The following is a 20,703-nucleotide window of genomic DNA, read 5'->3' as shown; positions in this document are numbered from 1 at the left end:
AATGTTACGTATTTACTATAGTACACTTAAATGTCCCTTCGGTCTCTGTACCTTCAGGTTCAGTTGTCTATTTAAAATTGTTTAAATAAATAAATAAACCGTTCAGACAATTTGTTTCACAAGTGTCCTTGTCATCCAATAAAATAAAAGGAGCACAGTAGATCGGTCTATGCATATTTAAGCTCAATACAATCAGCAAGACTAGTCTCTCTCTGATGTCCGTCGTCGATTCCATCATGACACACGTCTGCATCTATCAGCATCCCCAAATTTTTTCTCTTACGTGAGTCCCACAAGCATGAATGGTGGGACCCTTCGCTACAAAATAATCAGAGCCCAGCCAAAGCCCATACACTCCACAGCCAGTGTAGGACTACCAAACAAAGAACACGAGCAGCAGCATTACAGCAAGTAAAATTATATGTCCCCCCCTCTCTCTCTCTCTTCTCCCTCCCTCCCTCCCTCCCCTCTCCTCCTGGCCTTCTTCCCAAAATGCTCAAACCCTGACCCTATTAGGGTTTTCAGCTCCCAAATCTAATTCCTCATCGCCATATCTGTCTCTCTCAGGTTTTCATCATTATACCTCCATCTCTCTTTACGTTTTTGCTTGTGCTACTACCTTTTCTCTCTCTCTCTCTCTCTCTTTTTAAATTTTTTTTATTGCATATATATGTAAATCATTTCTCTTCTCTTTGCTTGCCTGCCTTTTCTTTTTGCCTTCGATCTTACAGTTATGTATGGAATCTGATTCATGAAAAATTCAAATAAAAAAAAATAGTTGAAGTTTTGATAATCTTGGAGCTGAGCATTTTCTTTCTAAATATGAATGTTAGCTAGCTCGATCCACATTTATCATAATTATTTGAAATTATGAACAATGTAAGAGGAGCTTTGAATCTTATTCTCACATAAATCAAAGTAAATAAAAAGAATAAAAAACTATTGCATAAAAGTAATCGAATACACAAAGTAACTTCATCATTTTTTTTATAATTTTCAAATGCACCTTTGTTAGTAATTGTATGCGTCCGTGTGGATTTAAGAGCATTGAATTTTAGAAATCTGGTGAAATGGACGATAATTAGTTTTAATAGTATAGCAAGTTGAATTTATCAGTATTCTGTTGCATTGCGCGTCCCCATTTTGTTGTGGTTGTGGGAATTATTGGATTGTATTATAGGAATTCCATTTCTGATTAATTTCTGTTATTTGAACTTTGGTGAACATCAGGGCTTTGGATATTGCAGTTTGAAGTGAGAGAAAGGAGCTAGCAGACCATTCAAACTATATAATCAAACAAAGGTCTGAAGTATATGTCTCATTTTTAGGTCTTCAAAATGTTCAACTAATGGATTAGTGTAAAACATTGAGGCTATATTTGAACAGGGACAGGAAATTTGGTGGAGTAAAAGTGGCTTGCATAATGGGGTCTTATCCTGGTACTTGTGAAATTGTTGAAGCAGAGGAAGAGCTGGATTCAGTTGAGCATTCTAAAAGAGCTTATCAATCTTATTCTGGATTAAGTGAGGGTGGTGATGGCCGAAAGCATCCTGTGCTAAAACTGGGATACAAGGATTCATTGGAAGATGATATCAACCAGCTTTTTGAGACTATCAGTCTTAAAAACTCATCCAAAGGTTTAGGTCTTTCAAGTCAGGCTGGTACCAGTGCAAGTCCTTTAAGGAAAAATGCTATGAAAAGACCGATTACAGTAGGTGTGCCTCGTTCACCTGCGATTGGAAATTCTGAGCCTGTGTCTCTGAAGCAAGCATTACGGGAGCTATGCATTTCTAAGGCATCAGAAATGGCTGCTATGAAGAGGTCATCGAAGTCGGCGAACTCTCCAGGTCTCTCAGAATCTGGAAGGATAAAGAGTTTGTATAATTCAGTAATAGTTGAAACAAGTAGACCTGGGCTTCCCATAGTTGAAATATCTTTGGTTCCGGAAGAAATCAAGTCAAACGTTTCTGAGAAGTTGCCTCTGCAACTTCAGGTGCCCAAGATAAAATCATCGAACCAGAGTGCTCAGTCTTCTCCTCGGCTCCTTGCATTGAAGTCACCTAACCAAAGTGCCAATTCTTCTCCTCGATTTGTTGTTCCAGCTACGCAGGATGCTATTGTGACCTCATTGAGGCAGAGCGAGATTGTTTCTGCATCTCAAAAAGTCAGACCTCAAGCACTAAAATCACCAAACCAAAGTTCTCTTTCTTCTCCTAGGTATGTTGGCCAAAGCATGCAAAATGGTATCGAGACCACACAGATGCATAATGGGACTGGTATTGCACCAAGAAAAATTGGAAGTCAAGAATTAAATTCAACAGCACAAAGTGTTTGCTCTTCTCCTCGATTTGCTGTTCCAACCTCGCAAAATGGTACTGGGATCGCATCAATGCAAAATGACATGGTTTCTGCATCAAGACATTCTGAAAACCAAGCTCTGAAGATGGAGAAGGTGCTGAAACAGAAGCATACACCTGCTATTTCTCTATCTCATTCTGTTGATAATACCTTAGAGCTAGATATGGATGTTCCCACTTCAACCAAGGCAGCAAGTAAAGCACCAGCACAAAGATTTGGTCGTAAAGGCAGGTTTAACTCAGCATCTTCTTCGATCAATGGAAACAGGGCAATCAAGTTCACCAGAAACACGCCACGTTTAGCTAAACCAGCTCTAAGGAACAAGACTTCAGTGAAGAAGAAAATAAGGCAGGGTGCAACTTCTTCTGCTTGCATTCCTAGTGAAGGTAATAACAGCTTGTTTACTAGCACTGGTCAGCTGGTCTGTCAGAAATGCCAACATACTTTTGATATTGTAGCTGAAGATTCCAACCAAGATTTTCATGGTCCCTTGTCTTCCAGTCTTGATGCTGAAGTTATCTCAAGCAGTAAGAAATCTAAACCAGAATTGACTTCAAGCAACTGTAATAGAAATGGAGCCGTTGGAAAAGTGAAGAAACATTCAAAATCAACACAAAAGGAGGAATTTTCCCAGAGCTCAAACAGTAGCCTTGGTGATCATAGCACCAGTACAAGCAACAGTGATGAGAGCAATGCAAGCAGATTGAGTTGTGGTAACAGGCCCCACATGTCGAAGGATTTCAGATGGGAAGCTATTAGCCGTCTCAAGATGCAACATGGAGTCTTAAGTTTGAGACACTTCAACCTCATAAAGAAGCTTGGTTGTGGAGATATAGGGACTGTTTATCTTGCCGAGCTTTTGGGTTTAAACTGCCTGTTTGCTATAAAGGTCATGGACAATGAATTTTTGGCAAGACGAAAAAAGATGCCTAGAGCCCAAACAGAAAGAGAGATATTGAGAATGTTGGACCATCCTTTCCTCCCTACACTGTATGCTCAATTCACATCAGATAATTTATCATGTTTAGTTATGGAGTATTGCCCTGGTGGAGATTTGCATGTCCTAAGGCAAAGGCAGCCCGGGAGGAGTTTTTCTGAACCAGCAGCCAGGTAGGATTCTCTATGAAAGTCCATAGCTCATGTTTGCTTTGACTGTCGTGTTCCTAATTACATTGCAGAGTGAAAAACAAATAACAGGGATGCAAGAAGCACAACTGAAACCTGAATACTAATTAAGAAATGCATAAAAAGCTGTATCAGATGCAAGAAGACACCATTCTTGCACTAAAATCACCAAAAGCCATTTTCTTAACATCTTCAACATTCAAAATGATTTCTACGTGCTTAACATTCTTCTTTTCCACTCAGTCAAATGTTGCTCTCGTTCCTTATATTCAGCACCATTGCTATGAATTGTCTAGACGGTCTTTACTGTTACATCACCATTTGCGTTTCAAAATCTGCTAGTAGAGTTTTCTTGAAAGGTGAGTATGAGAGCCCTATCGCTTGCTATGCTGGTGTGTTTTCTTCTTTTTTATTAGATCCAGGGCCATGTTCATTGTTTGGTATATTTGTTGCTCAAATTTATTTGTGCACTATCTTGGGCTATTTCCGCTTCAACTTCTGCTGCTCGTTATTGGTGCTCGGTAAAGGTTTGCATGGAATCCAATTGGGCAGCTAAACATCAGTTTGATGTTCTTTTTACTTAAAAGTAAAATTCTTCCCTTGGAATTCTGTTATGAGAATTGAGAAGTATCCAATGGAATTATTTTCGTTTGACTTTTCAGCTTTTACTGTTGGTGTTCATATTATATGTCATATCCCAAATCTAATCTTAACTGGTGACATCTGTAGGTTTTATGTTGCTGAAGTTCTTCTTGCTTTGGAGTACTTGCACATGCTTGGAGTTGTCTACCGGGATCTAAAACCGGAGAACATTCTTGTTCGAGAAGATGGCCATATTATGCTCACCGACTTTGACCTTTCACTGAGGTGCAGTGTAAGTCCAACTCTCCTGAGATCTGCAACCGATTCAGAGCCTGTAAAGATGTCTGGCCCATGTACAGAGTCTAGCTGCATCGAGCCATTATGCATTGAACCATCCTGTCAAGTCCCTTGCTTCAGTCCTAGGTTTCTACCTGCTGCTGCAAAAGCAAGGAAGCTAAAAGCTGAAGTTGCTGCCCAGGTTAGATCTTTGCCACAGCTTGTGGCTGAGCCCACTGATGCACGCTCGAATTCCTTTGTTGGGACCCATGAATACCTGGCCCCTGAGATTATCAAAGGAGAGGGCCATGGAGCCGCCGTTGATTGGTGGACTTTTGGTGTTTTTCTTTACGAGCTTCTGTATGGCATAACACCTTTTAAGGGTTCTGGAAATGAAGAAACGCTAGCCAATGTGGTGTCAGAGAGCCTCAGGTTCCCTGATAGCCCACTTGTTAGCTTTCAGGCTAGAGATCTTATCAGGGAACTGCTAGTCAAAGAGCCGGAGAATAGGCTGGGAACACACAAAGGGGCTACTGAGATCAAGCAACACCCTTTCTTTGAGGGCTTGAATTGGGCACTCATACGCTGTGCCATCCCCCCTGAGGTACCAGAATTGTATGATTTTGGGGTTTCAAAGCATGGAAAGAATACCCAGTATTTGGAGTGTAAAGCTACAGGAGAGCTCCTTGAGTTTGAGTTGTTCTAAACGTCGCCGCTCCTTCCCCGTTGTAACTTGTATCTATAAATGTAAATTCGAGAGACTATTGTTGTCAAGTTGTCATTTATGGCATGAGACGTCAATTTGACGGCCGAGGGGGGGACTCTAAACAGAGAGACATGTCAATAAATTTGTCAAAATCAGGTTCTCGTGTTTTACGTTGTCGGTATGGAACCTATGTTGTGAACTAGGACCGTGTTGAGATTTATGGTCCAGACGTGGCCTTAGGTAATGAAAATTGCTTGTAAATTCCGTGACATACTTCTCACGTCATATCATTGATCCATTCAACCCTTCTGGATCACAATTTAGGAAGTGTTTGGAAATGCGTTGCAGCTGTTTTCTCACTAAATTTTTTTTTTTTATTAAAATTTATGTGGTTTGTATTTTTTGATCGTTTTGATGTACTGGTATCAAAATAATTTTTAAAAAATAAAAAAAATTATTAGGCATGTATTTTTTTACAAAAAGTTATTTGAAAAGCAACCGCTTATTACACTATCAACCACGTTCGTAATCTTAACTCATGATACCGGCTTCGACTTGACTACTTGAATAAATAAAAAATTAAATAGTTATTTTACTTAATAGATAATTAAAAGAATGAATGTTGTCAAAATATATTAACACTATTTATATTTTTTTTACTAGACATGTGTAATATTACTTTTTACTTGAATAAATAAAAAATTAATCTGACCTGTATCTAGTGATATGTTAAAAGAATAGCAAAATAGTGTCAATTTGCAATTATGTTGATAACTTAACTTCTTATTCATCATTTTTGCTTAGCAGATAATCTGAGTAGAATTGAACTGAATAGAAATTGAGAAGACTGATAATAGGTAGCAGCATTTGAAGGTTAAATGGAGAGGGACTGGAATGAGGGGATCCAGTCTAGTTTTGATTTTTTAAAAAAATCTCAAAAGTATTGGTACACTAAATTTGCGTGGATTCTAGTGAGAAGGCTATTTCTTTTAGTAAAATTATAATATCTAATATGTAAAGACTATTTAGTCATTAATTTAATTTAATTATAATACTATTTTAAATTATTTTATTGATTTTCTTACGTGTTCTAATGAGAATATAAAATAAAAGCTAATATGTAAAATATAGTAATTTTCCCTATTTCACTGGACAAATAATGAATGCGAGAATGAGGTCATTTGCATCTTAACCAGTCATCACCAATGACGTCTTCTTCGAAACCGACGTCAACGTTATCTGCTATCGTATCTGCGTGGAACAAGCCCTCCCCAAAAATTTGATCACAATTCTAGGAGTCAAAAAGTCCACACATACGCTAACTAACAACTTCACCTTTCTGTCGTTCAAAACCCCAAACGGCAGGTCAATCACAATGTGAACGGAATAATCCTCGACAATCTGAACCCGTGCCTCCTCCGGTGTGTTTAAAACTTTTCACACACACACACACACACACACACACACACACACACACACATATATATATATATATAGGAAGCATACGACTCCCAAAGAATAGAGACGTGAAGGATGAATTAAGGAAGGACGACTGTCTGGGTTCATATCTCTATACGACTCTCATGCAACTTTTCATCTTCTTTAAAAAAGAAAACATGTTACTCTCCTATCTATTTAAAACAAAAATACGTTACACTTTGCAATTGGATCGATCTAATCATCAATAAATTTTGCTTCCTTTCTCAATTTTTTAAATTCAATCTATGAAGTTATCATTTAAAATAATTAAAAAAATATTTTAATGTAAAAAAAGTATCAAAATAAAACAAATAACAATGTAAAAAAATAAAAACAAAATTTGAAATAAAATATCGAGAGATGAAATTAAAAAAATTCAATTAAAAAAAATGGTTCAAAATAAAATAAATAGCAATCAAATCGAATGATTGCTTTAAATTGAACAAAGACCAAATCTGACAAATGAAAAACATTGAAGAATGATGAAATTATAAAAAAAATAATTTTATAAATAATTTTAAATAAAATAAATAGTAATAAAAAAATATAGATCAAATATAAAGGCAACACAATTTGAAGGTTGCTTAAAATTTTGATGGTCTGGTCGCAATAATCAAAAAGAAGAGGAAAGAAAAAAATGAAGAGAAAATGTTGTCGGTGCCAAAACAGTGGTTTGTACACCACACACACTATTCAAGAATGAAAGGGTTACCGAGACGATTTGAACCGCATTCTAGAAGCCATTATTTGGCTATCAAACATCTCCTTACGTGCTGCCTAACTAGCATAGAGGTGTTTCATATGATGGTGTGTTCAATGCACATGTTAATTTATTTTTTAAAATAATAGTTTAAATTTATTAAAAAACTAGATTCAACTTGATTATAATAAGAGAATCAAGATGAAAATGCAAAAATTTCTTATATGTTGGTTATATAAATTTTATTTTAAATATAATTTAGTCATTATATTATGTTTAAAAAAGTGAAAAGTAAAAAATTGCTTAGATGTGAATTTAAACTTTTTTTAATAATGATTAATTTTTTTTTTATTGTACTCAAAAAAATTAAAAGGATAAATTTATTATTGATCAATCTATAATAATTAATAGGTATTTTAAAAAAAAAATGAATTACCTAGTATCAAGGCTATCGATGTTTTTTTTTTAATAAAATAATAATTATCAATGTGTCTAGCGATGCAAAGAATTGGCGTTGGATCCTGGCTTATTGTTAAATTAATTTAGTTCGAGGAGGTAAAAAGAAAAAAAAAGACTAGTGGACGGGATTCAATGCTGTCGTGGCAAGTGGACGGTCGACATTTGTTAACGGTGTTAGGCCTGCAATGTGGCGGAACACCTTTTACTAAAAAAAGAAATTAAAAAAAACCTTTATAAGAAGATAAGAAGGAAGCACAGAAATAGTCGCAACGTACTCAGAAAGAGAAGGAGAAAATCAATCACAATATCAATGGCGGGGAAGAGCTTTAAGTATGTGATCATCGGCGGTGGTGTATCTGCTGTGAGTCTTTCTCGATTGACATTCCTTCTTTTTTTATATGATCACTTCTAGCATGTGTTTCTGTTTTTGAAGATCGATCCAAGATGTGTAGTTGATGTATTTTTTCAATCTCTTCTTTTTTACAGATCTAAATTTATTACTCTTTATTTCTTTAATTTGATTACCGGTCGTTTTCAGAGAGCATACTTTCTTTTTTTAATATTATTAGATGAATGAAATAATTAGTAAGAAACTATGGACTGTTCGCTTAGTGAATTATAAAGGAAGCAAAGATTAGGCTAAGACATTAAGGCAAAACCTAGCCGAGGAAAACATTGTGCTGTTATAGTTTCGGTTAATATTGTTTTTGGTTCAACTAGAAAGATTCTGTTGGTTTTTGTCTGCTTAACTTGCTAAATTGAAGCATAATATAATTGCCCAATCAGTTTCCCCTCTTTGATGATTTGACAGAAAGGAGATAAGGCTAATTGCTTTTTGTTTTTCTTTCATTTGTTCTTCTTTTTTTCGAACATGCTAATTGACGACCTTTTTTCTGCCTGTATTTTTACTCCACATTGTAGGGATACGCTGCTAGAGAGTTTTGCAAGCAGGGGGTTAAGCCCGGTGAGCTTGCAATCATCTCCAAGGAGGCGGTAAGCCTTTTCTTTTGACCACATGTCAAATAAGTTTCAGATCATTGCTCGCAAAGTCATATGATGTGTTTTGTTACTCCTGCAAGAGCAAGACTGGTTCGAACGATAAAGTTTGTCTGCATGTTCTTATCAGTGTTTCTACCAGTTCATTTTGTGGACATATACTCACATAGTTTAAAACAGAACTTTAATGTTATCGGTATACCCAGAGCTTGTTTCATGTTTATTACAATGATGAAGATGCGGTAACTTTTGAAAATGCAGCTTGGTTCTTCTTTTATAAAACTTCAGAACTTGGTGTTGTATTTTACAGGGCTGAATTTTCTTATTCAAATTATTACTAAAATGAAAGAAATAAAAGGGTTTCAGAGAAATTTGATGAGTAAGAATTTTAATTAATTAAATGGCACTTTAGATAAATGCAGTTGATCCTGCAAACAACACATGTTCACATTCTTGCTTTAGTGTTCTCACAGGATACTAATCAATGATTTTTTGGTTATGCTGCGGTTAATTAGAGTAGATGGATAAAGTTTATCCTGTGAACAGTATGTTATTTATTTTATGAGCATGTGTTTTGGTCATGGTTTCACTGTGATGCGGTCTTATACAATGTAGTAAAGTTCATGAAACTATTGAAATATTGGGATCCTTTATACACATGGTTGTGGTTTTGGATCTGCTTTCTTCCTGCTCAATATGCTGTTTCTAGTACCTTTTTTAGGGTGTCCTACAGTAAACTTGTATTTCTGCTATTTCTACAGGTGGCTCCTTATGAACGTCCTGCACTGAGCAAGGCTTATCTTTTTCCTGAGGGTAATCTTGTTAATACCACAAACAATTTTTTTTTTAATGCAGGGTTATTTTGTTGTACTCTTCTTTGACAGGATTTTATTGACACCAAACTTGGTTTCTTCTTTTCCATTTCTACTCAAGACAGCTTTGTTCACCATGACAACTTGTTTCATGTAGGAACTGCAAGACTTCCAGGATTCCATGTCTGTGTTGGAAGTGGAGGGGAGAGATTACTTCCTGAGTGGTACAAAGAGAAAGGTGAGTGCTACTTTAATTTCCCCATGGAGTCCATTCTTTACCTTTCATATAATGTATGAGAAATTATAAAGCACAAGAGAAAAGTCTGTTATTGCTGGAAAAATAAGGAGAATGGATGAGGTAACATAATCCTATGGATCTAATGCCTGCAGGGATTGAGTTGATCCTTAGCACAGAAATAGTGAAAGCAGATCTTGCTGCCAAGACACTTGTTAGTGCAGCTGGAGAAATATTCAAGTATCATATTTTGATTATTGCAACTGGTTCCACAGTAAGTTTTATAGCTCTGTTTCAAATAATTTCCTGATCAAGCATCCTCCTTTTGGCCTTCTTTCCATGAGCAATGATTTATTTATTTCTTTGATACAGGTCATTAAGTTGACAGATTTTGGTGTCCAAGGAGCTGATGCCAAAAACATTCTCTACTTGAGAGAAATTGATGATGCTGACAAACTTGTAGAAGCAATTAAAGAAAAGAAGAATGGAAAGGCTGTAATTGTTGGAGGAGGATACATCGGTCTTGAACTTAGTGCAGCTTTAAGAATCAACAATATTGATGTTACAATGGTTTATCCTGAACCATGGTGCAGTAAGTGGATTACTTTTTTAATATTTGTTAAAAATAAATGAAAATCCATCTCACTTGCTGGATATCTTACAGTAGTTTCTCCAGAATCCTAACATAGACAATGTCTGTGCAGTGCCTCGCCTTTTTACTGCTGGTATAGCTGCCTTCTATGAGGGTTATTATGCTAACAAAGGAGTCAAGATCGTTAAGGGAACAGTTGCTGTTGGGTTCAATGCTGATTCAAATGGAGAGGTGAGGATTCAACAGACCGTCTGAAAAGGCTGGAGATTGCATATTGATGGGAATGAAAGTTATATTGGTTGAATTTTGTTTTGTGTTCTTCTTCTTACAGGTAAAGGAAGTGAAACTAAAGGATGGTAGGGTGCTAGAAGCTGACATTGTTGTTGTTGGTGTTGGTGGAAGGCCGCTTACAACACTATTTAAAGGGCAGGTTGAAGAGGAGAAAGGTGGAATAAAGGTCAGTGATGACTTCTGACATCACATCAATGCCACTATCGTAGTATGTTAGGATTGGGGGTGAAATATTCTGATATATTAAGTACAACAGCAGAACATTATCATCAATGCTACCATCATATTATGTTAATTGTTAGGATTGGTGGTGAAATATTCTGATATATTAAGTACAACAGCAGCAGTATATCAGCTTGCCCTTGAATATTGATCTATTGAGGGGGATGATGTATGTGCGGGTTGGGTGTGTGTGTGTTTTATCCCACAGTAATGACTAGAACCTAGAATCTGTTCTTAACATGTTCCACAACTTGCTTAATTGCAGACTGATGCATTTTTCAAAACTAGTATTTCTGATGTATATGCTGTCGGTGATGTCGCCACATTTCCTTTGAAGTTGTACAATGATATCAGAAGAGTTGAACATGTTGACCATGCCCGTAAATCAGCTGAGCAGGCTGTGAAGGTATGCAGTTTTCTTGCTTTTGTGGTTTCGTCTTCCTCTAACCCAAGCGAGTTCAATTTGTCTAGATCCGCATCTGTAAATGGCGCTTTTATATCCTATTTTACAATCCTACTGGAGATATCAACATGGAGGGTTTTCAGGGATATTCTTGCAGTAAACAGTATCCTTGGATATGCTAAGTTTCCATCTATTGGAACTGATGTATTTACTCTCTTTTTATTTTTTTGTCTTTTCGTCTATCTTTTTGGCAGGCCATTAAGTCAAATGAAGAGGGGAAAACAATTGATGTATATGATTACCTTCCATTCTTCTATTCTCGTTCCTTTGATCTGTCCTGGCAATTCTACGGTGACAATGTTGGTGATGCCGTGCTATTTGGAGACAATGATCCAGCATCACCAAAGCCAAAGTTTGGATCATACTGGATCAAAGATGGGAAGGTTGTCGGAGTTTTTCTGGAGGGTGGAACTCCCGATGAGAACAAAGCAATTGCCAAGGTTGCTAGGGTCCAGCCTCCTGTTGAGAATTTGGACGTGCTGACAAAAGAAGGTCTTTCTTTCGCCTGTAAGATATGAAATCTCCTTGCTTACGAGATCAAGAGATTATATCAAAGGTGTTTCTATCAATAAGTTTAATATTGAATAGCTTGCGAGCTCTAATAAGGTGGCTCTTGTAGTTGCGATCTTGATTGTTGGATGATGTTTGTTTTAATACATGTTTCTTGCTTGGGATTATTCTCTCGTTTCTATTGTGTGGGAAATTCGAAGGGGGATTTTGAAGGAGCGCGCCGCCCTGCATGAGCAAGAACTTCCAATGGGATTTGGTTCTTCGTCGTAATTTGGTGGCTTGTTTTATGAATATTTGCTTGCTGAAATTCTCTGAGAAATGCGTACGAATGATGATATGACTACGACAGCATGTGCATGCGCATGCGCTAGGATTTTCTTTCTCGTTCAAACATGCTTCTACCAGCACCTTCATGCGATAACATGCTACTTAGAACTTTTCGACACGTGTTTGAATTTCGATTATGTGATTTGGTCAAATATTTGTGTTTTGATGTTTTTCCAAGCATGTTGTTCTTAGGATTTTCTTCGTGTTGCTTTCTAATTCTTTACTGAATAACTAATTTTCTAGTGTGTGTACATTTCCTGGCTCACGTTCTACTCCAAGTTGGATAAAAAAAGATTAAAAAACAAACAGAAGAAGAAGAAGAATTTGAGGGCGTCTACGCACTTTTAAAAACTTTAATTATTAATCGAAAACTTGATAGGTATATTTAATAAAAAAAAACTTAAAAGAATTATATGTTCTAAATGTTAAAAAGAATTGTTAATATTAACTAAAGATTTAGGAAACTTTAAAATAAAACAAATTAAAATATCTGATCTAGTGGTAATTTTTTTAAAAAAATTTATTTAATCACATGGCATTATTTTTTTAAGACTAGTAAAACAAAATAACTTGCTAATATGATTCCTTGTTTTTCTTGTTAATATAATTTTCCCATCAAAAACTTTTTTTATGCTATTTATTTAATAAAAATCACAAGCAATAAGAAGAAATATATATATATATATATATATATATATATATATATATATATCTGATATTTGCACTCCGACTCCAAAGCCAGGAAGGCAGTGAGCAAGGGGCCCAGTACTTGTTATAAGGGTAAAGGGGAGGCTGTTGGCGAGTGGAATAGAAAGAGTTCGTTGCATCAACACAGTGGAGTAGTAAAGAGGAAAGAGCTGCGTATAGAGCTCCGGATTCTTTAGCAACTAGGAGAGCGACGGAGCTTCTTTTTGAAAGGACCAATATATTATTCTTATGTTTTTTCAATACATTTACCGCATTAATAAGATAAAATGGCTTTAAATTGAGAGATACTTTCTTATACTTATTTCAAATTATATATATATATATATATATATATATATATATATATATATATATATATATATATATATATATATATATATATATATACACTTTTTAGTTACCAAACTTATCTCGGCTTATGGGCGACCTGGAGGCCCCAAATTAGGCCCCGTTATCTAGCCATTCAAATCAAATAAAATAAGAGTTAATCTGAATGCAATCTAGTTAAAATTTTATTTAATTTTAGAAAAAAAATTAAAAAAAGCATATATATATATATATATATATATATATATTAGATCGACTTGAATCAATCAGAGTCCAGTTAAAATTATAACTTAATTCATAGACATAGTTTTAATTAGGGTTTTTGAAAGTTTTCATTCTTGTCCGATGCTTTTATTTTCATCATTTGTATCTTTTGCTCTTTGATCTTTGGGTTTGAATTTTTACAACCAAATCTCTAATTGGCCTCCAAACCTTTTGTTATTTGCAATTAAGTCAATTAAGCTCATTAAAAGCTTGATTAAGTCCTTCAACTTAATTTTTTTTTTAATTTTTGTCTAATTGACTTTCAAACTTAATTTTTCTTCATTTAAGCCCCTGATTATGTCATTTAAACCCATTAAAAGTTTTTAAGTCCTTGAACTTAATTAATTCTTTTAATTTTGGCCAAATTGACTTGCAAACTAAAATTTGTGTCAATTAAGTCTTTTTTACAGCCTATTTTTTTCATTTTCAAATATTTTATCCATCTATGATCTTAATATACATTTATTTATTTATTTATTACTACTACTACTACATAAATTTTTTGGAACCTACAATTAGGTTATTACAACAAGTGCCTTTTTAAAAAAAAAATAAGGCCATTTTTTGTTTGAGTTTTCAATTTAGCCCCCAAAGTTTTAGTTATTTGTAAACAATAAAATAAATGTTATTTTTTTAAAATTGAGCATCAACTTAGCATTGTAATTTTTTTTTTTGAGACAACAAGAATTATATATCAAGTTAATTAAAATAAACTATCAAAATAATTTCCTAGTAAAAGCAACATTTATCAACGAAATTGAAAAAATAAAACTATGGAACAAAACAAAAAATGCTAAATTTTTTTTTTAAAAAAATGAAATATTGTGCAAATCCACAACAAATCCTCTCACACTGCACAATAAAACATTAAGTTTTAGTTTTTTTTTTAATAATTATTTGTCATTAGTTAGAAAAGGTAATATGCTCAATATAGAAAAGGAAATACAACTAATAATAAGTTATATATAAAAAAGGGGAAGTTAATACAACTAGTACTAATAATTACTGTGAGTCAAATTATCTTTTTCTTAAATGTAAAAAAAATATTTAAATGTTGCTAATATTTTTTTTCCAACCAGAAAAAAATTAAACGCATGAGGGTTTACTTGATATAACCCAATTGACTTTATTAATAAAAAAAACAACCTATACAACCCGTGAAAATAATATTTGACTAAATTTTTTTTTAAAATTATATATTTTTTTAATATTAAAATAACAACATATTAGATTGATTTGAGATAACCTAAGTTAACGTGTTAAAATTATAACCCAAGTTATGAAATAATCATAATAAATAAATGAAAATCAATCATCTTCTTTACAAAAATATACAAAAGATATAAATTTAAAAGATAGTTATATTTAGTTCTTTTCAATAGAAAATTTAGTTAGTTAATAGTTTGCACATATACGCTATGTTATAGGATGACCAAAATGTATTTATACGTAAAACAAATGTCCAGTCTCGAAAAATTATTTGGCATTATTATTAAATTTGAAAATATAGTTGTTTTGAAAACATTTTTTCCATCAAGATAGTTTTTCATTATAAAATAAAAGGTTCATACATGTGTTTAATAAAATAAATGAAGAATTTTATATGTCAATAAATAATAATAAATATGTTGATTTAAACAAAAGGTTAAGTTAAAAAAGCTAAGATAAAGATGCATGTTAGGATATTTGATCTTATATTGTCTATAATTTTTCAAATTATTTTTATCTACTCATAGAACAATTTTTTTGTTGTTAAAAATGTAAATTATTTTAAATAAGCATAAAACATAAATCTCTCAAGTGTAAAATCAATTTTTTTTATAAAAGTATCTCTTATTTATCTCAGAATGCAAGGTTTTTAACTGAAATCATTATTTCTGTCAAAAACACTATTAACAAGTTAAGAAAATATCAAAATAATATTTTCATATTTTATACATGATTGAAAGCTAAAAAAATCATAAATTTGGTAAAATAATTCTTATTTTCATTTTTTTAATTCCTAAATAGATTTTTAAAATGACTTATTATTAATATTATTATTTTTGTTTTACATACATAATAATTGAAAAATATATTATTAAAATTTAAATAAAAACTTATAATATTATTTAAATAACATGTCAAAATTGAATAATAAGTAAATCAGCTTGATAATTTTTTTAAGTGCTAAAAAATAAACCCAAATGAAAAAAGAAAAAGACAAAAAGAGCCAAATCCACAAACCCAGCCTTGCTTCTTCTTTTTTTTAATTAAGGGGATGATATGTATTATTTCTGATAAGACGAGCACCCAAAACCACCACCACCTTCAAACACTTTCATTGAATATAATATTTTAACATTAAACTTGATTATTTGGTTTGTTGGGATCATGATAACCAAATAATTTTACAGGTCTACTATAATTTCAAGATTAATTTCATCCAATTAGATTAGAGAGGGGCTGAATTAAAAAAAAAGAAATTAAAAAACAAAAAAAAAACAAAAGAATAAAGAGTCCAACTATTCATATATGAATAGTGAAGCAGCACCATATCAAAAACCATTGATGTTTTAGACATTTAGGTAATTATCTAACTGCAATCGATAACAATAATAAATAGAAAGAAATGAAATATAAATAGTAATTATAATTAAGAAAATATAATTTTAAATACACAAGTGTGAAAAAAAAAAATAACATCACGTGGCCACGCCACCGACGACATGGACGCTTTAGGTGAGCAAACATTGAAGAAAGACTGACAGTGCATGTTGCTAGCTTGGCTTGCCAGACTGCCCCCGACCAACTACAGATATTTGAATTGTCACCGACCAAGATTTTTTGGCGAGTAAATAAAATAGCAGAGGCTATAATAATAAAGGTTGAAACCATGGCGTCAGCGACGTTGACTTGGCGGGAAGTGGAGTGATTCGTTCCCACTCATCACCATAAAGAAGCATGTATCGCATTAAAAGTATTTTCAAGTTTCAACGCCATAAATATTCTGAAACCATAGTCAATTTAAATTCATTTTTTCCTGACATGTTTTTTACATGGATACAACATGTATATAGACAAAATAAATTCCTTTAAATGCTGATAAAAAAGAAAAAAAAAAAACAGAAAACAAAATCGACGGTCCACTATATCCATAACTATATATATAGAGTTGCAAACTTGATATTTTATTAACTTCATGATGACTAGGATAAGAATCTTGATACCTATTTTCTTATAAAACTAATTATTATTAATTATATTAACTTCTTATTCGTAGAAACTAATTATTAGTAGTTGTATTCAATTAACAAAGATACCAAAATGATAATATAATTTTTAAAATCAAGCCAATCCCTTTTTTCTATAACAAATAAACTAAAAGGAAAGGGGTTAAATGTTTTTATTTATTTAATGTAGATCTAGATTTATATATATTGTGAGTTATGACAGTAAAATTACGATTTTGTCTCTCGTGTCATAAAAATTCTTTTAAAAATAAAGATATTTTCGTCTTTCCAACTATAAATACACAGTTAAATTACTGTCATTGTCGTTAGGTGGAATAACGGGTAAGACTTGAATCTTTTTATATTGTTAAAATTAATTATAATATTTTTATATTTATATTTATTGATATTGATATTGATGTGCAAGGCACTAGTCGCAATAAAAAAGGATGGTAAACGTCAGAGCTTGACGGTGATCAGCTCCCAAATTTGAACGAGACTGGCTTTGTATTTTAATCGTTTATTGTGATACATGAATGGTTGGATGACGTCCTTCTCATTGACGGACTTTTTCAATAGAAAATGGCAAATCTTGTATCGTTTACGTGCTCACGTACCATCAATTTTCGAGCAGGAGTATCTTGCTAACCTTTCAGCCAAAATAAGCCGACAAAGACAAACTACCGCAAATCCGGATGAACATCAATTAATTGGTTTTTTTTTAATGGTTATATATATATATTTTTAAATATTTTAAAAAATATTATAATTATATTTTTTAAAACAAATTTATCTACGAGATCAACGCATTAAAAACAAATAAAGTCCAAATTTTTATTCATTTAATTATTTTAGGTTTGCGATAACTCCTCTATTTTATATTACCTTTTTTCATTAAAATTCATATGCTCCTCATATCTAATGTAATTATACTTGGATTTATGTGTGTTTTAACCAAAGTTTTTAAAAATTTAAAAATTTTATTTTTGCTTTAAAGTTTATATTTTTTTTGTATTTTTAAATTATTTTGATGTATTGATATCAAAAATAAATTTAAAAAAAAATAAAAAAATCATTTTAATATATCTCCAACAAAAAAAAATGTTTAAAAAATAATGATTATTATTATTATTCCAAACTATCTAAAACCTAGCATCGTTCGTCTACTTATAATGCCATTCCAACCCCCGAATTGTAACATTTTTGGCCCTAAATTTGAAGAAAAAACAATGGAGGTGAGGGAAGAGAGGAAGGGGATAGCTGCCTACTGTTTAAGGACGCATAAATTCAATTTTCTCCCCTCTTCCTGCTCCCTTCGTTTGCGAAGGAGGGAGGAGACAAGAAAGAAAGCATGAACCATAAAGAACACGTGTGCTTAGAAATCGTGTCTAGTTTTCTTTCTTTTTGGCGTTGAATCAAAATGCCTAATTTGTGGATGTTTTGGGGATTTTTTTAATAGAGATTCTCGACAGTCCATTTATTCTTTTCACGATATATTATCTCATCATTGGCTGTGTCTGTGTCTTCATCACTGTCTCAGTGGTTTTTGTTTTCTTTTCTTTTCTTTTTTCTTCTCCCGCGTGCTTTTCCAGTGATATAATTATATTGGGAGTCGTATAAGAGGAGATTAGTACTAATTCTAATTTCAAGGTGTCATTACACGTAAAAAAAAAAAAAACAGAGAGAGACGGGAGAGAAGAGAAATGGATTGGAAGGCAAGACAAGGATCTGTTAATAGTTTTCAAAATGCAAAAGAAATAAAAAGGTTGCTATCAAAATGAATATTAATATTTTTTGCCATTTTTTTTCCAGCTTTCAATAGTAACTTTGACAATTTAATTTCTTAGAAGAAAAAAAAAACATCATAGTAGGAGATTTGGAGAAAAATCAAGATGTTTTAATAAAATAATGGTTAAAAAGAGTCAGCTACAGGACTGTTTGTCAGCCTACAAACAGGAGAGGACTATGTTCTGATTAGGTTGAATAGCTTGTTAGTTTGGTAGTGTATGGTTGTTTTTTTTGAAAATATTTTTTATTTAAAAATATATTTAATAATATTTTTTTATTTTTTTAAAATTAATTTTTGATATCGACACATCAAAATAATTTAAAAATATCTAAAAAAATATTAATTTAAAATAAATAAAATAATAATAATTTTTTTCATAAATATTTTTAAAATGTAAAATCAAATTTGCCGAAAACACATGCATTGAAGATAATTTACCTAACAATCAGCTATGTTAAAGAAAAATCTAAAAAGGAGTGCTGAATTCATTGTGAAAGCATTGATGACCAATATTCGTTTTACTGTTAATTTGCACCCTCCTGTTTCTTTTGACTTTTATTAAATTGAGAAAATAGGACAAAATGCTATATTTCTTCATTATAAAATTGAAAAAAAAGGTAAGAATTATACTAACATGTCCTTTTGTTCAAATCAAATTCAAATTATTACTTTTAAAAAAAAATTATATTTAATTATAATATAATTAAATAAGAATTTAAAGGAATCCCCATGACATGAGATTAAATTTTATAACCTACATTTATCTCGCATTTTTTTGACTTGATTTTTAGTTAACATTGGTATTTTTAAATATTTATAGTTACATGTAATTCTATATTTATTTTATTAAATAAAATATTACATTTTCTTTTAATGGTTACAGACTTTTTTATACTAAAAAATACATTGACAACACCATCACATCTTCTTCTTCTTTTTTTTTTTGTCTTAAAATATATATATTTTTAAAAATTACATTTTACATTCTATAATTTAGTCGATAACTCACTTGCTCACTATACTTTAAAAAATTACAATTTATATCTTAAATGAACAAGAATTTTCATATCTAATAAAATGAACAAATCTCTCTCTCTATATATAAAAAATTTAACCAGACAATATATTTATTCTCTATGTAATTGAGTAACAATATCTCTTATTAAGAAATCAATTTCTCCTCTTTCCAAACTCAAATTGAAAAAAAAAAACACAACGGTGGTGTGAAAGCAATTAGTCTTGTTTTCTAAACACCTTATATAAAAAATCATAATTTAAAGGTCACGGAATATTGTTTATAGGACTCTATTTTTTTTTTTTTAACTTTTCTTCAAGCATGTTTAATTAAACTTAAACACTTATATTAACTTTTTTAAAACAATCATGGAACGTAATTATTTAGATTTTATTGGAAATCCTAAAAAAAATTCAAATTGTATCCCATGGGTTACTTATTTATAGAAACCTAATTTTGTAATTTTTACTTAAAAACATGTTTGATTGTAATAAAGCTTCTATTTTAAAAGAAAAATTTGCAACGGTAATTTCATGTATTTTTATTATTTTAAACTAACACAGGCTTTTTAGCTATTAAATAAAAAAATAATTATAATTTTATAAATAATTAATTTTTTTTGTTATTTTTTTTGTTTTGGAGTGAGGATAAAAAATACAGGTCTCCTAAAGTTCAGTAATTTTCTAAAAAATAGCAAGTGTAGAAGCTTTAAACATAGGTTTTTTTAGTTATTAAATAAAAAATAATAATAATTTTGTAAATAATTAATTTTGTTTTTGTTAAATTTTTTATGTTAGAGTTTTTTTTTTTGTGCTAACCCGGATATCTTCACAATTTTATATAACAAGACTAATCTCATTTAGGATTTATAATTATTCCTTTTAACAAGTGCATTTCGTAAAAATCAAACTTGTATTTTGATTCTCCTTTGAATATAATAATATTTTAACTGCTACAATAAAGAATGTCAAAAATACTTTTTTGACACAATACGAAATATATAATATAAACTTGAATCGTAAAATTGTAAGTAAAATATTTTAACTAATTATATATTAACAATTTCAATCAAGTAGTAGTTAACAATATAACACAATTAAAATAAAAATAAAATAAACAATAGAAAAAATTCAAATACCTTTATTTTTATTTACAATGATTCCTCTAATTCTTGGATAAATCGACCTATTTACTTCGTCATTTACAAGAAATGAATCCTTTCAAATTTTAATAGATCATTTAACATTAATTACTT

At 31.7% G+C, this 20,703-nt stretch overlaps 2 protein-coding genes across 2 annotated transcripts; both read left to right on the top strand.

Moving 5' to 3' along the window:
* The first annotated feature begins 419 nt into the window (after window positions 1–419).
* Window positions 420–5,316, top strand: LOC118048219 (serine/threonine-protein kinase KIPK2). The gene is made up of 4 exons (XM_035057814.2): window positions 420–567; window positions 1,231–1,302; window positions 1,387–3,468; window positions 4,213–5,316. The coding sequence occupies exons 3-4, from the start codon at window positions 1,424–1,426 to the stop codon at window positions 5,045–5,047; spliced, it is 2,880 nt and encodes a 959-aa protein (XP_034913705.1). The 5' UTR covers window positions 420–567; window positions 1,231–1,302; window positions 1,387–1,423; the 3' UTR covers window positions 5,048–5,316.
* Window positions 5,317–7,885: 2,569 nt separating this feature from the next.
* Window positions 7,886–11,973, top strand: LOC118048220 (monodehydroascorbate reductase). Its single transcript, XM_035057815.2, has 10 exons — window positions 7,886–8,046; window positions 8,607–8,678; window positions 9,443–9,494; window positions 9,651–9,731; window positions 9,884–10,002; window positions 10,101–10,320; window positions 10,433–10,551; window positions 10,652–10,777; window positions 11,099–11,239; window positions 11,491–11,973. The coding sequence occupies exons 1-10, from the start codon at window positions 7,996–7,998 to the stop codon at window positions 11,812–11,814; spliced, it is 1,305 nt and encodes a 434-aa protein (XP_034913706.1). The 5' UTR covers window positions 7,886–7,995; the 3' UTR covers window positions 11,815–11,973.
* The last annotated feature ends 8,730 nt before the right edge of the window (window positions 11,974–20,703 follow it).

Source organism: Populus alba, chromosome 6, assembly GCF_005239225.2.
Source record: "Populus alba chromosome 6, ASM523922v2, whole genome shotgun sequence".
In the NCBI taxonomy this organism is placed as follows: Eukaryota; Viridiplantae; Streptophyta; class Magnoliopsida; order Malpighiales; family Salicaceae; genus Populus; species Populus alba.
Note: the sequence above shows the minus strand (reverse complement) of the source record. Positions and strands in the feature narration are given on the sequence as shown.